We start from the raw sequence: 18,294 nt of genomic DNA, 5'->3' as shown, positions 1-18,294 counted from the left end.
ATGCACAATGAAAACCTGAGTTTAACCTAAAATACGTCTTCTGAGAATGAGAACAATCTGTCTTCTCAGTTTCTCAAATTTAGTTTGACTCCTTGACATATTTTAGTTTGATATGAGAATACAAAAAGAACAATGGATACATGATGAATGAAAAGGGTTAAGGTAAAAGAAAAGTAAAACCCAAAAGTTGCAATTAATTATTTGTTGAACAACATTACAACAAGTAAAGAACTATCAGCAACACTTAGAATTACTGTCGCATTGAATTTAATGATTGTTTCATAGTTTTCAAATCTTACTCATGTCTCTATAATAAATTTCAATATGGCAAGATAGTCAGCGCAATTTGACATTTTTAAAATTGAGCACTTTGAGACTTTTTAATGGGAAATAATGTACAAATATTTTCAATGGGTAAATCAACACTCTCCTGAGTCTTCCTCCATATAGTACCTGTATTTTAAAAAAATGAATTGAAAATTGCTTTTTAGACATTAAGAAATTCACTTAAGCAACATATGAAAAGGTAAAAGGAGAATGCAGTCAGTAAATTTGTTCTTTCTTCTTCTTTATCACAGTTAGTGTGATAAAAAATGTAAAGACCTCTCTGTCCATGTGAATAGGGACAATGTCCAATATATACTAATACTACTTCTAACTCTTCAGAAGTAACCAATGTTGGTTTATATTGGTTTCAAATGTCTGAATAGAACTAATATCTTAGTAAAAGGGCACAGGGCAAGCCAATTGAGTTGTGTCTATTCAAAAATTTCTAAGCTAGATTCAGTTTTGTATTCACAGAAGATATGGTTGAGACCATACTGCAGGGGTAGATATCTAAATTCTCATTATTTGTTTTGCAATTCCATGTGGTATTTATGACTATAGGAAGGAGACTTTTCAAATGACTTTGTCAGTCTCTTCCTTGAGAGGTACCTTCACTAAATTTTGGAACATACCGTGAACTGCAGCTTTTTCATTATTGGAGGTTATACCCATTATAGATTATAGGAGTTTGGATCCATTATAATTGAAAAATCACAGAAAAAAGATTCAAAAAGAAACATAGCAAAACTTGCTGGTAGAAGTAACCAGATTGTTTAAATATTGTTTATACTTGTAGCAGCACAGCTATATTTTAATTTTTTTTAAAAAAAATGAAAAATAAAAAAGAGCCAAAAGAAAAGCTCATTCCTAAAATTTTAATCTATTAATCAATAAACCTCTTCTCCTTAATGTGAAATCTATGTCAAATGAATCAATGAGCAGTAGGATTGAGATTGTCCATATTGATCCGGTCATCTCTTGATGCCTAGACTACATGCCTGTTCCTGCCTAGACTACATGCACACAAAAAGCCTGATTCAAATGTAAACTATGTCAAGAGAATTTTCTGCCACCTTCCTCTTGAATTTCTTAAACCAAAACCTTGATCACAACCTTGATCAGATGTAATAACTGTAGCATTTCTGAAACCTTTCTTTGTTTCTTCCAGTCGTATATGCAAAGTCACTTGTGTAACAAGCAGATACCCAAAGATATAAAATGGGGCATATATGGCAGATTTCTCCCATTCTACAAATCACTCTGTGCAATTGGAGAACTAGCAGTAACAGCCTATTTTTGGAAATGCCCATCCTCTTGAGAGTGATAAATATAAAGTCTTAATCTGCCCATGATGTTACTCTACCTGTTTCTCTTTATTGAAAAAAAAACTGTCAAAAGAGCTGAATGAAGCCAGAAGGAGAAATCAGTGCTGCTATGCCATTGGGACCTTTTTTTTTTTTTTGCCCAAGCCTAATGGCCTTTGAGAGATGACATGTGTTTTTTAGACACATGTATATAAACAATCTTGATAACATTTGACCTATGCATTGCAAAGTCCTGGTCAGGCTTTATACAGGCAGACACCTCTGTGGGACCAGATGTCCTCACACTCTTTTTCCTTTCAAAATTAAAGTAGCCAGTAAGGGAGGCCTCCAGCAACCTGAATGAAAGGGATTCTCCTTGCAGCAGCCAAAAGTGGCCAATAAAAGGTGGCCAAAACCTAGCCTTTGACTGTATCAGAATCTGTGTTATATAGGAATCATCTCTGATTGTTCATACAGCATAAGGTGATAAGGTTAAAGGTGGAGTAGTTTATAATAGGCTGGGGAAGAATTTAAGAAAAAATCATGGGGATGTTTTCTGAAAATAATCAGTAAAGTACTTAACCCCAAGAGATAATATATAGCCATTAAAACCCATCTTCAGCGACCCTGTTCTTAAGGTGTATTTGCTTTCTTATTTTTGTTTCCCATTGGAAGCTGAGCAAATGTGAATATTTAGCATTTTTAATCCTTGAGATGAATGACAAGAATGCTGCTATTGCTTATGTGCTTTTGTTTGCATATATCATGTGCATTCTAAAATTATCACTTTCTTCAGAAGCATGTACCACCGTAGAATAAATATAGCTAGTAATTGAAGAATGCTGTATCTCTAATATACCTGGGCAAATGGGATTATTCACAATGAAATCTGATACATGCATGTTTTTGCTACTGTGTGGCTTGCATCAGGGCTACATAATTTCCATTTCTATGTTGTTTGATTTATATTTTCCCATCTCTCTTTTAATATAATGGGGCAGTATGGAGGGAAGAAAACATTGGCATATGCTGTTCCACCCATATCTGTTAATAAAAATGCTCTTAGGATACATTGTCATGCAAATATGCATCAACAGTGGATGCTTTCCAGATTCATAACATCAAGCCATCTGTATTCTACAGTATTTAAGTTAAAATGGACTCTTGAATGCAGAAGCCCATTTACCAGTTGGCCTTTAGTTGCAGTTGTATAGCAAAAAAGCAAATTCATTTTAAAGGAAAATAACTATAAATTATAAAACAGTGGGCATGAAACAAAAGGTAGACATTTAAGAAGAAAGAAAGAAAGAAAGAAAGAAAGAAAGAAAGAAAGAAAGAAAGAAAGAAAGAAAGAAAGAAAGAAAGAAAGAAACCACACACACTTGTACTACTTTTCTAATTATTTCTTTTGATAAGATTATTGTGAAATTCAAGAAAAGGCTTCATTTTATGTAACTCATAAACATAATAATAATAATAGATGGTTGTTTCTAGAAGTGGTTTAATTTTCTTCTTAAATTATCCCTTTGGCTTAAACAAGAGAACAAATTGTGTACCACATTTTGATAAGAATCAAATGCCTCCCTGTAGAAGGATAATGCTCATATAAATAGCAAAATACAGAAGGAATTCTTCTCTGAGATGTTTCAATATGGAGACAATAAAAACAATTAAAATCATGGGACATGATTTAAACTTCTTGGACTACTTGTCTCTACTAAAGAGTGGGCACCATTAAAGATTTTGTTATTTCTGTATAAGCCTGCATTTGAGGCTGATTATTTATAACTTATCTATTATTTCATATCAATGATGTCTTGGTTTTCAATAATATAAAATTGAGTATTGAGATCCAGTTCTGCAATAATATAATCCACTAATAGAGCTCTTTGGTTCTATATATGAACAAATTAGGGTAGTCTGACCTTTCTGTCTCTTTCTCAGTTCTGAATGTCCACATTGTATTGTGCATGCAGAATAGTACCTTGGTCTCTGTAAAAACTGACAATATGATGGTGTACTGCTGTTACTAATTTCTTTCCCATTTCCAATTGGCTTTACTTTTTACAGCTTTGAGCAGTAATTCAGTCCCCTACGCTTCCCTGATTGGCTCTGTGTCCTCCCTCTCTAGCCAAACTACCACTCAATCCTTATATGATAATAACTCTCTCCCACGATTCGCTCGAAAAGGTCTAAACATCTTTGTCTATTATTTTCTCTGTTCACTGTTTTAGATGTTCCATTATTCAACTTCCATTTCTGAATAAGCCTAGCATTTTCTTGTGCCTTTTTTTCTTTCTATATTGTGTCACTGGGATGCTCGATCTGGATTAAAAATGTGTTGGCTATTTCTAAAACAAATCACCCAGATTAAATATTCCATATGAATATATAAGAGATAATAAAACATCTCCCAAATTAATAAAAATATTGTTGTTTTCCTTTCTGAAAGTAGTTTCCATAATGTGTGGGCACTTTGTACGCTTACCAAACAATCAAAAGAACTGTTATGTACCTAATTAGTTCTGCCACATCATATTATCTTCTATAGTGCTATCTTCAGTGCCACCAGCAGGATTTAAATGACATGCTGGTGATGACCCTTTCTTCATTAAGCCAGGAGTTCTATAACCCTAGTAAGGACATAGCAAATGTAATTTATATCTTTATATTATCATTTCCTGATCATGACACATAAAGCTGTGTCGCATCATGCAAACTATCTTTTGTAGAATACATCTTTCAAAGTTGCAATGATGAAACAGCCTGACCTGTGGAAAATATAGCTTCCAGCTTGAGCCGCCCCCACTCTTCCTTTCAGTTGCCATCTTTTTTTGTTTGTTTACACATAATGTCCATACATTTGGGGTTTGCTAGTTTAAAACTCTAGTCAATTTTATGTTTCCCTATAACAAGCTATTCTAGGCAAGCTTACAATATGAGAAATACATTGAATGGGTGGAAACTCATCCACCACGAGCAATTAAAAAATATACTCATTTGAGCAAATACTTGTGGATTTGCTAAAATCTTTAGCTTGGCAGATCATGCTAGTTGACCCCATTTTGCCCCTTACCCTGTCTCCAATTTACCCTGTTGCTTTTCTATCCCATCTCATCCCGCTCCATTCCTTTTCTGACCCTTCTCAATGTTCACTGTTTTTTTCCATCTGTAGACAAAGATGTTTACACCTGAAGTAGATTGTAGGTAATATCTGGGGGTTGATAAAGGGAACGGGGTTGAGATTTTTATATTTTCTCTGAGAAAGTAGGTGAACTGCATGTTTGTGTTTCACAAAACTGATTCTGTACAACCCCTGCCACTACAATCTGCTACTAGTGGAAACATTTTTGAAGCTTTAAATGTCTGATGTACAATCTTGTCTTTATTGATTGTTGTCTATAAGGGGCAGTGCATGTTTACTCTGACTATCCATAGCTGCATGTAAATGTCCTAAATTTTTATAACATGATTTAAAAAACCATTAGATTATTCTTTGTCTTAATCAACTTCTCCAATTCTTTAAATACAGTAATTACTTTAAGAACCAAGCTATTCATTTATTTCATTTCATTCAATTTTATAAATTACACACGAGGTTTTTTTTTTCTTCCCCTGTTTTATTTTTGAAATCTCTTTTTGCAGGACCAAGTTTTTCTGGTTACCCTGGTAACCTACATTCTTCAAGTTAGTTTTTCTCATAAGTTATTTTGTCTCAACTGTTCTAACTCTTTAGGACTCTTTGATTGGTTTCTCCTTGCTCTTGATTCACGTTCTGTTCACCTAAGTCCAACACCATTTCCATTTCACACAATTCAAGACAAGGGATTATATATGACATTAAGAATCATTATTCAAAGAGAAATGAACATAAAGTCTAACAATCTCATTCTTTGCACTTAGCTAATTTCATTAAGCTTTGGCATAATATATCTGTGTGTAAAGATATATTTGTATATATATTTACATTATTATTATATATATAAATATATATGTATATAGTCATTTTAACACTAGAGAATGGTTGTTTGGGGAAATTGCTTGATTTTTTTTTGTTTTGTTTAGCAATCTGGCTTCAGAGCATGTCTTACTTTGAGTGACTAAACTATATGCCTGCTTCTATCACCTTAAAACATCTTTACTGTTTACACATTTTATAGTCATTTTAATTGCTATATTTTTTAAAATTTGAATATTAGTACTTGTCTTTCATAATTTTTCAATTTTGTCTTTTTTCTACTTTAACAGGTATGGCCAGCCACCCACCAATACCTATTTTGGAACTTGCAGATCACATTGAAAGACTGAAGGCAAATGACAACCTGAAATTTTCCCAAGAATATGAGGTAATGACCTCCAGGTTTCTCAGGGGCTGATTCATTGTTAATTTAGAATGACAATATTAATGGGTTGGAATAAACTCCTGGGAGGTACAACTTCTGTCTATAAATATAAAACATAAATTAACGTAATAAAAAATAAGACAATTTTTCAAAAAGTAACACTGAATTCCTAAACAAATGGCATAGCAAGCTTGTTGAGTAGAATAAGATTTCAATGTAAGTATTTTAGAATTAATTGCTTCATTATTTTTATGCCATTATGAATATTTAAAGCAAATTCTTAGCAAGTCAGCATTTTCTTCCAGAAGATTTTTTCAATAAGTTAATGTTCTGTTTGGATAGTAAAGGATTTTAAATCTCTTTGGGCGACATTCTGTCCAAATCAGTTCCTTTTAACAATGAAATAGAATATAAATAGGTAGGAAAAAGAAAAGGGGAAGGTGGAAGAATCCTAGGATGGGAAGAATGGAAATAAGTGACTAACAAGAACATAGTATCTTTTTTCTTTTAGTATCAATAAATACCTGAAAATATTTAATTTTTACATGTCCTTTTAAAATTTAAAAAAATAGAAATTTGGTGTTAACCACTTCAGGAATAAAATTCTAAAATCAATGCCTAACAAAGAATAAGAAGAAATTTCACCAGCATATTAACATTGAATAGATAAAACAGTGAATTCAGCTGAATTCAACACCAAGTAAAATTAGTACCTAAATAATTTGGGCAGAAAAAATAAAAAAACTCCTACATGATAATTTTATTTTGTCATATGTGGACCTTAATTTAAACCTACATAAGAATTTAAGTAATTAGTTTAGAATTAGGTTGGTTTGCAGAGTAAATGTTGCCTATTCTAAGGATTGGTATAGTTATTACCTCGCTGTTCATTAATTCATGAGTAACACCTTTTAGTAGTATCATGGGAAGTTATTATGAAGTTCCTTTTAATATCCCATGGATAATCACTCCCAGGATGCACGCAAACACAGAGAGGCCATTCTTAGTAGATATGGCTGAAGACAATAGGGCCACATCCATTAAATATCATTAATTATTGCTAAAGCACAGTACATAGGGGAAGCATGCAGAATTCTTAAAGATTTTTTCCCTTAATATCAGTTCTACTCTGGGTCATGCTACTAGGGAAAGTGGAGCTTCATAATTCGATGGTCAGTAGTCTTCCAAGCTGTTACCCAATCTCATTGGAAAGCATTAGACATTTTTTTCCATATTTTTTCCCCTATAATAGTCCCATCTAGTCTCATCCTACATTGAAACTATGTATTCCTTTTTCTGACTTATTGTTGTCACCACCACCAAATTTGGTCCCATTCTGTTCTAGGGGAATCTTGTTAATGGACAAATAATATAATCCCAAGGCTCTTTATGTAATTTTGTTTCTAATATTCCATTGAATGAAACAAAAGAGTAAACCCAAATATTCAGAGAAAATTCTATAGTATGTATAGCTAGTACTGCAGTGGATAATAGATTAAATACTTTTCAATGCTGTGGTTTAGTTCTGATAATTGTGTCAAGTGAGTAATTAACCAGAGAGCACTTAAGACTTTAAAAGATGCATATCTTACCTTGTAACATGAGTCACCTGCTTGGAGAAGAGTTCTCTGCAACAAACCAGGATGTCAGTATCAGAAAATTCCACAAGTCAGAACAAAGGTCAAGATTAGCCAAAATGAAGAGCAAGAGCAACTCCATCTGTTTGGAGGGCAAGGGCTTGGAAGTTGTTTTTATATAACCTCTGGCATGTTTTGAAGTTGAGGAAGAACATTACGGATCCAGGATCTCTTCCAACTCTGTTATTCTATTATTATCATTATGTTTCTCTTTTCAAGGTAATGTGCTGATCATCTTCTTGCTTATCCCATAGTAGGTGCAACATGTTCTTCAATTAGGCACCCTCCAGAATCTACCTCCTCATTACCTGAACTCAGTCTTTTTCAGACCCATGTCTCTTGAAACGGTCATAAAGTGATGTCTATCATATCTGCCTATTTAGCCTCTGACCTGAGATTCAAGCAAAGCTGTAACTTCACCACCTAAGGCACAGCATATTGACACCTGTTAATTTCACACCCAAGTCCAAAAGCATTGTCCTGAATAAAGGCAAAATGAACTAATTGTGGCAGAATCTGCAGCTAGAGTGAGGAGGAGTTAAGAGACTGGCTAGCTTGAAATCCCTGCAGGGGAGGAAGCAATGGAGACTTGTACCCTCCCCCCACCCCAAATTCTGAGATGCCTTAACTGGTTGTTCCCAGAAGAATGCACTTCCTGTAAATGGGCATGTAGCAATAAAGAAACTTCTCTGATCAGCTCACAATGTCATTCTGGTTCCCTGCATTGGACACCAATTAAATAACAGTTTAAGTGTCTTTATTGTGCCCCAGAATCTGCTGCTTGATGCAGCCACCTTAATACACTCAACAGTAGAATACAGTTTGCATGAAGTTACTGAAATGGCAATATTTATTATACCACATTCTTCAAGCAATTAAGTACTGAACTGTTATTTTTTTCCTCCATCAAATTCAAATTATTACTGGGAATAACAGCTGCTAGGACTAGAATACTAGTACTCCTTATAAGCAATAGCACAATGACATTTTTGTCAGCTGGCTCATCTAGCATCATAATAATATTACCGTGTTCAGTCCTGTTATAAAATCTTTTAAATTCCAATATGTAAAACTGTTTATTTTAAAGTATGGGTAGTCTAACAACTTATTAACAGATATTTATACTTTCAAGCTTTCAAAATAGCTTTCATATACAATACTTTCAAACTAATGATTTTCAAACATGTTGTTTCAGGTGACACTGACATCATAACAGAATGCAAACAAATTAGTACTCTATATCTTTTAAGTGTTGATGCCTCCTTTGTGTAGGAACAGTTTGATAAAAACTTTAATAAATGTTGCCTTTGGAATGCAATTTTATTTGACCTTTACATAAATATTTCAATCCATAGAATATAAACATCTAATATCTTAAGCAAGAGGCATTTAACTAGCAATTGTATATTTATTTTTACAGTACTTATGTTCAGTTGCTTATTATGTAATATTCAGTGTTAGGTAAGGTCTTAGGCTTTGTCTGAAAAATAATCTCATTACTGTCAAAAATGAAAATGCAGTTTTAATATTCACTAAATCATGTTCACTTGAAGGTCATGTTAGGGTTTAAAGTGACAACACTATTAAGCAGAGATTTTATGCTAATGGCATATAATTATTAGTGTTCACAGTCAAAGAAATCATGCAGTCACTTGCTGGTATTCATTTATTTCCTTTATATGAACTTTACAATGGCTGTTTGCATAGTGTAAATTTCTAAAGTTATGTACACTTTATTTTGCTGTGTGTTCAAATGCAGGTAGAATCAATTGTCTAAACCAACAGCCCCCAACTTTTTGGGCACCAGGGACCAGTGCCATGGAGAAAAGGTTTTCTGTGGACCAGAGGGGGCATGGTTTTGCATATTGCCTGCATCCCATGGATGGGGCTTCGCTTGTTTGTGCAACCTGGCAGCTGGCATGCCAGGGACTGGTGCCGGTCCACGGTTGGGGAACTGGTGTAAAAGTCTAGAGATTATCAAATTACCTTGATAAAATAAAAAGTGCTATTTTTGTAAAGCAAAAGTTGCCATATTAGAGAAGTTTTCAAGCTAACTTTAATTTTAAAAAATCCCAGAACCCTGATCAAAAGGCAAGGTCTAGAGATAGAAATTTGACAATAAAACTAAAAGGGTTGCAATTTATGTAATCAAATGTATGTATTTAAGTAATTAAGTAAAAGGGATGCTCCAATTACGGTCCTGGAAAGCTCCTTTGTTTATTATTTTGAAGTATGAAAAACAAACTGATAAAATAAATGTAAAATAGTATTTCTAATGTACAAAAACTAAAAATTACTTGGGATATTAATATATCACACAAACAAACAAATCAGTGTACAATGACTGGGATTAGATTGTTTTTCCTCAGAAAAATTGCTATGGATACCCTGACCCCGCTTCTTCCTGTTCCTCTTGGTCCTATGGAATCCCATCAAGAGTTCCATGAAAAACAGTTTGAAAAACCCTAGCTTACAACTTCTTTTGGAATGTCCTTGATGTTTGGAGATTTCTCTAAGTTCTAAACGAGATTTGACTTTGGGATAGAGTTAGATATTTAGAGTTACATATTTTTTTTTAATCCAGTCCAATCTCTAGTCTGCTTGACTGATTCTAAAAATCTAAACATAAAGAGAAAATCGTAGAAAATTTAAAATAAAACCAATAAGAATAGCGCAGTAAAAGTCATACATGAAAATATATCAGCCTCAGGTTAGCTAAAATGAATTATGACTAAGGTTCTTTGAAACAAATGGAGTATAACATAGACAAGATTAATTGTTCAGTTGGATCTTGATTATGATTAATTTCAATTGGACCAAAGTCAATAAGAAATAAAAAATGTCAGTCATGAATTACTGCATTATCTGCCAAGAAAATACTGCAATATTCACCCAGAGATCATAAAACTATAAGCCTGTGTGAACACAAGATTTTCTGTCTGCCATCTACAATGATGCAAGAAAATGTCATAGCTAGATGTGCTATAACTACAGAAGACATTCCTAAAGAGTTTCTGCTAAATCTTCAGCTGAGGAGATAATCTCCATACCAGTGTTGTTTAGTGGAAGTAAGAGAGAGAAGACAAGAACCAAATGGTGATCAGCATCAAAAGTTGATGAGGACCCATGGTTTTATTGACACAACTTTTGGGGAGAGTTATAGATACTACTCTGTGCTGCCAGGAAACAGGACCAAAATGGTTGGGTTGCTACCGGCATTACTGCTGGTTCAACATGCGCATTTGCTCCTAAAATGGTCTGCACATGCGCACAATGTTAGAAGAGGAAAAAAATACATTTTTGCAATGAAGATTGTTCTGCGCATGTGCAGAACCGAAAATCAAGATGGTGCCATTGCCAATAGAACCGGTTTGGGGGCATGGCAGGCCGAGTTACTACCTATTCGGCCAAACCGGTCCAAACCGGTAGGAACTCATCTCTGGACCAGAACCCGCAGTCTCTCAGTTTTATCCTGGCGCTTTAACCACTGTGCCAAAGTAGCTCTCTCTTAGAAGTATTTATCCAGCCCTAATGCCTAAGCATAGTGCTAGGTATACATAGTGATCTACTTTGCACCATCTATGTTTTATAGCTAACCCTATTTAAGAATTAGGCTTGACATCAGTAAAACTATATATTGTAATTATTTGGAAATGTATGTTTGTTGAAATTTAGCAATATATCACATGATTAGTTTTATTAGTGGATCTGAGTTCTGTGGTCTTCAATTGATATAGCAAAATTTGCTCAACAGTGTTGTGCTGAATTAAAGTATCAGCAGATGCAGTATTTGAAGGGAAGAGAAGCAAGGGAAGAGAGGAAGATTGAGAACAGACAAATGGACAGGAAATGCCAGACAGCAATTTGCAGAGAGGAGGAGGGGAGAGAAAGGACAACAGTCTTGTCCTACTTGACTGCCTTTTTAGGGTAAGGTAAACCTTAGCTGAATGGACAGTTGAACAAACACATCTTTCCTGCTGCCATTTGCCCAACATTGAACATTTACTGTCCAATTATTTATAATGAGTTTTACATGCTTCTGATAACAGTTACAATCCCAAATATGATCTGAAGCAGATTTTTTAATGATCTTGTATCATACAAAGAACAGCCTTATGTCAAATATGCTTTAAGCATTTTATTTGAGAACCCATTGTTTGGGAATTTTTTGTCGGAAACGTCCATAAATTCAAGTCAGTTGCAAAGCACCTAAAATAGGATCAAGTGACTGTGTCAGAACATCATATTTGGCTCATAAGTACCGTATTTTTCACTTCATAAGATGTACCTGACACAGGTTTATAAAAGCAAAATAAGACAAAAACATTTCAATCGGAGCCTGAGAAGACCACAGATAGGTATCCTGTGCTAGCTCTGCTTATTGACTCCTGCACTGCAGGAAAGAGACAAAAGAGGTGGGCAATGACAAAGACAGAAGAGGCAGGGTTCAGCACTGTAAAAAGACCCTGCCACCTCCACCCAGCTGCTATTCACCAAAGACACACAGACACTTCCACCCATTTTTAGGGAGGGAAAGTGTGCTTTATGGAGCAAAAAATACGATACCTTTTTGAGGTCCATCGTAACTTCAAATAATTACTAAGTGACTGGTCATTATCTTTGTACATTAATAGTACTACTTCAGTATAAATTCTTACTTCATTCTTAACTTTATTGGCAGCTGGTCTCTGCAAATGTATCTATATATTACAATAGAACGGCAGATCCTTAGGGATCTTTTGGATATTTATGATTTCTGGGTTTGGGCCTTGTTTCTCTTTGTGCTTTTGTTTCAGAATTACATAGCTGCAATTAAAATCAGTGGTTCATATATTCCCCATTTTGTTCTCAAATGGACAAATGGCTTTGTATACAAGGTAAGTTCCTTGTGAATATCTGTATGCAGAGGGTGTAACTTACAGATTCCTTTTTTCCTCGCAAAAGCTCCCATGTGCCTTTTACTCCACTATGAAAAGAATAAGTGAGTGTACGAACTGGCCCAGAGAGACTGAAACATAAGGAAAAAGTATGCATTAACCTAGCTGCCAAACTGCAGTACATCATTTTAATGGCCTTGCTCATCCAGTTTTGAGCTGTCCATTAAGGCAGTTCTTTGCGTTAACATTTAATATTGGTGAAGGTGAAATCATGTTCCTGGCTCTGCACCAAACTGCTGTAACCCTAGTAGATTTACTAAAATTTGTCAGCGTCAATTACTGAATCATCAGTTTTGTGATGGATGACATAAATAATTTATTAAGTGAATTAAATTTTGAGGTTTTTATTTTGAAGCACTAATTAGCCAACCTAAGCAGCTTAATAACCTAAAGCAGAGGTTTTTTTAAAATAAGTACATCACTTTCTCCATAGATCATTTCATGAAACCATTCTATGCAATAGTTACACATACAGCCCTTCCAATCTGCACTCCATTTTCCCATCAGCTATAAAGGAGTCTGTTGGTAAAAAACTATGGATTTGGATCTAAAGAAATATGCACATTTCAGGACATTTTGCCTGACTTCTGTTGCAGGCTTTGTATTCCTGAACAGAATAAGCCACAATGGACTGGAATGAAATGCAGCCTAGCAGGTGGGGGAAATGGCATGAAGCATCCAGTTTCACCTACATAAATTGTATGTTAACCCAAGACATTATTCACAAAAATTCAGCAATGTTCTAATTTAAATGATTTCCCCCCCAAAATATCCCAAATTAAATCAACTAAAAATAGCAGCCTAAATAGCTAAAGGCACTTTTAAAGCACATCGCAAACACACAAAGTGAAATAAGCTTAATTCCCAGACTCCATTGGACAGCAAGATGTCATGATTAAGAAACAATTAAAGTGACAAGTAAACAATTGTTCTATTGTTCATTTTGTAATTATGATATGGAGTATATGAACACGTTGCAGGTACCTAGTCATTTCTAAATGTTTTTCTTGCACACTATGAAAATAAAGTAAGAGTGAAAGAGTGACTTTTCTTTTGAGTTTTAATTACAGAAGCTTCTCAGTAATGGCTATGCAGTATATTATACCAGAATGATGGATTGGACCTTCTGTATTATTAAATTCCTGAGGAATGCTGTTGAGTGTGTTTTCTATAGTTAGGATTTGTACGGCTGCAGTGTATTATTTCAGTTTTCTTTAAAAAAACAGTCCTTGATGAATAAGATGCTGTTGTAGAAAATGAAGTATTGCATCCTTCAGTCAATAGCTGAATGATCCTACTACTTAAACTGAAATTGATGTGGTTCAGTCATAGGATAAAAGGCAAGAAAGTCCCAAGCTAAGTTCCGCCTAATTAGAAAAAAATGTTTCTGTAAATCCTTAGGCAGCAAAGTTAGTGTACTAGAGAATATTGAGTTAGAATGTCCAGCATCTGCCTCAGATAATACAGTTTTCTAATGTAAATTCCTAACACTTGTTCAAAAGTCATCTACTCTGTATTAGCATCTAGATTTATACCAAACATTTGAAGGGGTATTTTATTAATTGCATTTGTGGGAGAAAGGCATATCTCTTCAAACCTTCAAGGAGTTGAATTTAATTCAAAGCAGCCTTTATATGTAAGTGTTTTTAAAGATTAGGCTATAGGACAGAGTTGAATAGTCCATTTGACATATCATAGCCATATTATGTTCTTGGCCACTCTTACTGGCAAAAACAGAAACTATTTTTCTCTATGATGAATTGGAAAGTCAATGTTTTTGTCTGAGACTGTGCATCTATTCAGTCTACAGAATACCAAAAAGCCACACACTAAGTTATCTGCTTCTCTTTCCATCAGCCCCAATGGTTAGTCCTTCACAAACCATCTAACTAATCCAGTATCATTTGCAGTAAGATGGAAGCCACATTGCTTCCTATTTCATCCAGCAATCTTGATAAAAATTGGGGGGGGATGTATTTGACTGGTGTGAACAGAAGTTTCTAAAGAAAGAGAGAAAGAATTCTCCTACTAGTGGCTAATATGGCTGGTTGTCTACCATGAAGAGTAATGGGTAACAACAATCTATTTTAGAACTGCTGAAAGAAAAGGGAAGGCCTCACTGTTTCTTCCATACATTGTATATGTTAATCCATGCATACATGATTATATGCATATATAATGGCTTTCTGTACTGTCAGATAATCAGTATGGCCAGAAAAGATAGTTAGTTAGTTAATTGGTTGGTTAGTTAGTTATTTCGTATGGCATAACATAATAAAACATTACTTTGTTTTATTCATGCTGCGTTTTCTTGATGGGAGATCCTTGTGAGGTCCAGCAGCCAGAATGTATCGACTATTTAGTTGTAACTCATTGCCTGGAGAGCACCACGAGGAGGCTAGTCTACATTGCACCTCAGTCATTCCTATATAAGGGGGAAAACTCCCAAATATCTTTGAAAAAGAAATGTGCATCTGATCTGCAAAGCTACAAGCAGTATATTTCACTTCTGTTCAACAGGATCTTGGCTCTCAATGTTGGTCTCACCTTCAAACTCCCAAATCAGTTACAGCCTGCATGGATACATACATACATACATACATCTGTTCTTCTACAATTGTTAAATCTGCCTGCCTGCCTGCCTGCCCATCCATCCTTTCAGTGTTCACATTCATATTCAAGTTCATATTTAATCGACTTTGGGAGCCTATTTTATACAAACCAGAGAAACATATATTAATATTTTGAGTTACTTAGGCACTACTGTTAACTAGGTTGATATTGTAAAGTGGAAGAACCTAAAATTAACTTAGATTTTCCCCTTGTATTTTTTTCTGGGAAAAGTTTTAGGAAAATTTCCACTTAGACAGACTGGGAATTATGTAATGAATTTCTGGAACTGTATCAGAGTTTGTTGCATAAATTCAAATCCAGAAAGCACACACAGATAGTTGATTCAGCTGGACTAATTAACTTCTTTATATACATAAGAATAGATAAATAAATGTACAATACCAACAGATGGTTCTTCCCAGTAAATACAAGACAGGAGTGTTACAGACAAATCCAGACAGTCTGCTAGTTTACTTTTCAGAGCAGCAGACTGCTTACGTTTCTGTTTCAGTTGTCTGCACAGACTCAGATCTGTTTAAGCTCTCATTGGCTGACTTAGTTGCTATGCCTATTCATTGGCTGACCTTGTTCCCATGTCTCTCCCAGTCATGAATATTTTAACAAACTGGAATCACAACCCTCAAGAAAGAAAGGGCTCTGAAGGCCTATCCCTAGTATTAGAAAATCCCGGTGCCCTGAATTTAAAGGCTAATAGCCTTTCCTTTCTTCTTCTGCTAACAGCAGTTAACTTCCGCTATTTCTGCCTTCCTTAGTATGCAGCAAAATGTTGATGGATACACGAGAATTAAAATTTTAGTATGCTTTAAGAGTAATTCCACTAATTGCAGAAAAACTCACCTCCCAGAGATGCATAGGATTCTAGTATAAAATTGAGCCAATATTAATTGGGTTCTTACCTCAGTTATTACCTGGTTATTATGCTTGAATACTCTTACTTGTTGATGAATGGGGTGATTGTCTTAGGAGTCTTTTTTGCTTTTTACTCTTGTAAAAGATAAAATCTAAAAGGGTAAGATGAGGATTTTACATGAAAACGTTTGTATTCTTGTAGAATATAAATGCTAATGTATTCAGATCACTGCTATCCTCCCTTTCTGTGAATCTTGTTTTTCCAAACCTTTTCAATAAAAATGCCAGATAGAGTAGCAAGCATCTTTACCTAAATGCAAGAATGATGTGCTGATAAATTTCCTGAAGTTTTTAATATGCCTTAGACTGATGAATACAGGAATAAATACTGATACCTTTTATTATTATGTTCACTATGGTCAACCTTGCCAGATTTGTAAGCATGAGAAATACAATCCCCTCTTATAAGTCATCTTTTACTTCGTGATGCTCAAGGCTTAACATAGGAGAAAAATGAAATTCTGTTGGCAAGCTGCCATGATAATGTATTAGCATTCAAGTATTTAGCATTCATGTTTTGCTAATGCACTATGCAGATCTCAAGCAATTGGCAACTTTCCTGAATAGAAAATAGCCTCTTATATGGATTCATCTGAAAGATGAAATTCGCATAGTGATAGCTGACGTTAGTAAAAAAGGGTCAAATTATTCATTTTCATTGGTAGTTAATGATTTTCCAGTTCCTCACCATCTATTCATTTTGACATTTACTAACACCCTTATTATTTTGTTCCGTGTATAGTGCAATATGAGGATACTCTTTTTCCAAAAGTTACTTTCATTTCATCAATGTTTAGTGCTGTGGTATTTTCCTAACTATGTAAAGCCATTTGCTGATAGTTGTTTAAATAAATGCTGTACCTTGCAAATATTCTCTAAATTGCATAAACTACAACATCAGAGAGAAAAACATATCATAACCATCTCTATAGTGTAGTAGGGGTTTTTTTGTATGTAGAAAGAACTTTACTTAGTTTGTGACCTTTCTCCCATGTCCCTAATTTCACTCTTGTCCAGGGGTGGGTTCCTGCCAGTTCTAACCTCTTCTGTAGAAGAGGTTCCACAAATCTACAGTGCCATTTAGAACCGGTTCCAGCTCCCTCCTCCCATCCATCCGCACATCATCAAGATGAAGAGTGAGAGAGGAATTCTGGGAGTTGAATTCCACAAGTCTTAAAGCTGTCAAATTTGAACACCCCTGGGGTTTTTTTCTAAAGAGTTAGGGGTGCAAGGGTCTTGTAACTTGACAGCCTTAAGAATTGTGTGCTTCAAATGCCAGAGTTTCTGAGCCAACATTTTGGTTGCTAAGCAAGAGCGTTGTTAAGTGAGTTTCACCACATTTTACAAGTTGGCTACGCCCACCCAGTCACATGGCAGGCAAATCACTCCCACCTGGTCATATGGCCAGCAAATCACTCCCACCCAGTCACATGGCCTGCAAGCCACACCTACAGAAGAGGTTCTAAAAATTTTTTAAACCCACCACTGCTCTTGTCCTATACCACAAGTCAAGGATCACAGTGCCCAGCTAGATATGTGCTCATAACAAATGTTATTTATAAATATTATCATAAATTAAGTATACTTTACATCTTGGTTTTATTGTAAAAATTAAGTATAATTTTGGATTAAATTTCAGACAACAGTGATTCCTTTGTGAGGCTGTGATATTAAAATGCAGTTAAGTTCTTGAGCTTAAATAGTTTTTCATTTATACTGTTCACGCAATTGGCAGCAGAAAATGTTCTTTTTATGCTGTTGAGACAACAGAATGCCTTCTTATTGATGTAGGGACAAACACAGCGCTACAAGTTAGAAGTAGAGTAAAACTTCATTAGTTTTCCTTGAGGCATAGAAAATCTTTACCTTGGGAAGTACTCAAAGAAGTATGCTGGCTGGTGCTTAGGATTGCTTTAGAATAGACTGATGAACTCCAACTATTTGGGGTCATCCTCAGAAGATAATGTGGTGTGCGGGATTAAGAATGAGTAAACTGGCAAATGTTGAAAACCAAGACTCGTGGAGTAGGAGCCAAAGCAGTACCAGGCTCCGTAACATTTTTAGATTAACTTCTACAACCTCTCAGGCCTAAGCAGAACTGCTGCTTCCATGTAGAGAAATATAGGGCTGGAACTTTGAGATGTATCAGATTTCAGATTTGGGGTTCCTAAGTGTAGTATCTCTTTAGACAGAACCACCGTGA

General features: G+C 35.0%; 1 protein-coding gene across 18 annotated transcripts in view; it reads left to right on the top strand.

The window, feature by feature from the left end:
• PTPRD (protein tyrosine phosphatase receptor type D) overlaps positions 1 to 18,294 on the top strand; it is a 1,257,980-nt gene that overhangs the window by 1,165,599 nt on the left and 74,087 nt on the right. For 14 of the 18 annotated variants that reach the window (XM_087716068.1, XM_087716065.1, XM_087716064.1 and 11 more), the window contains 2 exons: positions 3,702 to 3,821; positions 5,880 to 5,977. In XM_087716068.1, the coding sequence (XP_087572194.1) occupies positions 3,702 to 3,821; positions 5,880 to 5,977 (218 nt within the window). The remainder of the gene's footprint in view (positions 1 to 3,701; positions 3,822 to 5,879; positions 5,978 to 18,294) is intronic. The other 4 variants (XM_087716070.1, XM_087716069.1, XM_087716077.1 and 1 more) reach the window with 1 other exon arrangement.

The sequence above is a fragment of the Thamnophis sirtalis genome, unplaced genomic scaffold (assembly GCF_051295495.1).
Source record: "Thamnophis sirtalis isolate CommonGarterSnake01/CBP01778 unplaced genomic scaffold, rThaSir2_p1.2 scaffold_5, whole genome shotgun sequence".
Lineage (NCBI taxonomy): Eukaryota > Metazoa > Chordata > Lepidosauria > Squamata > Natricidae > Thamnophis > Thamnophis sirtalis.
This window is presented reverse-complemented; position numbering and strand designations above follow the sequence as displayed.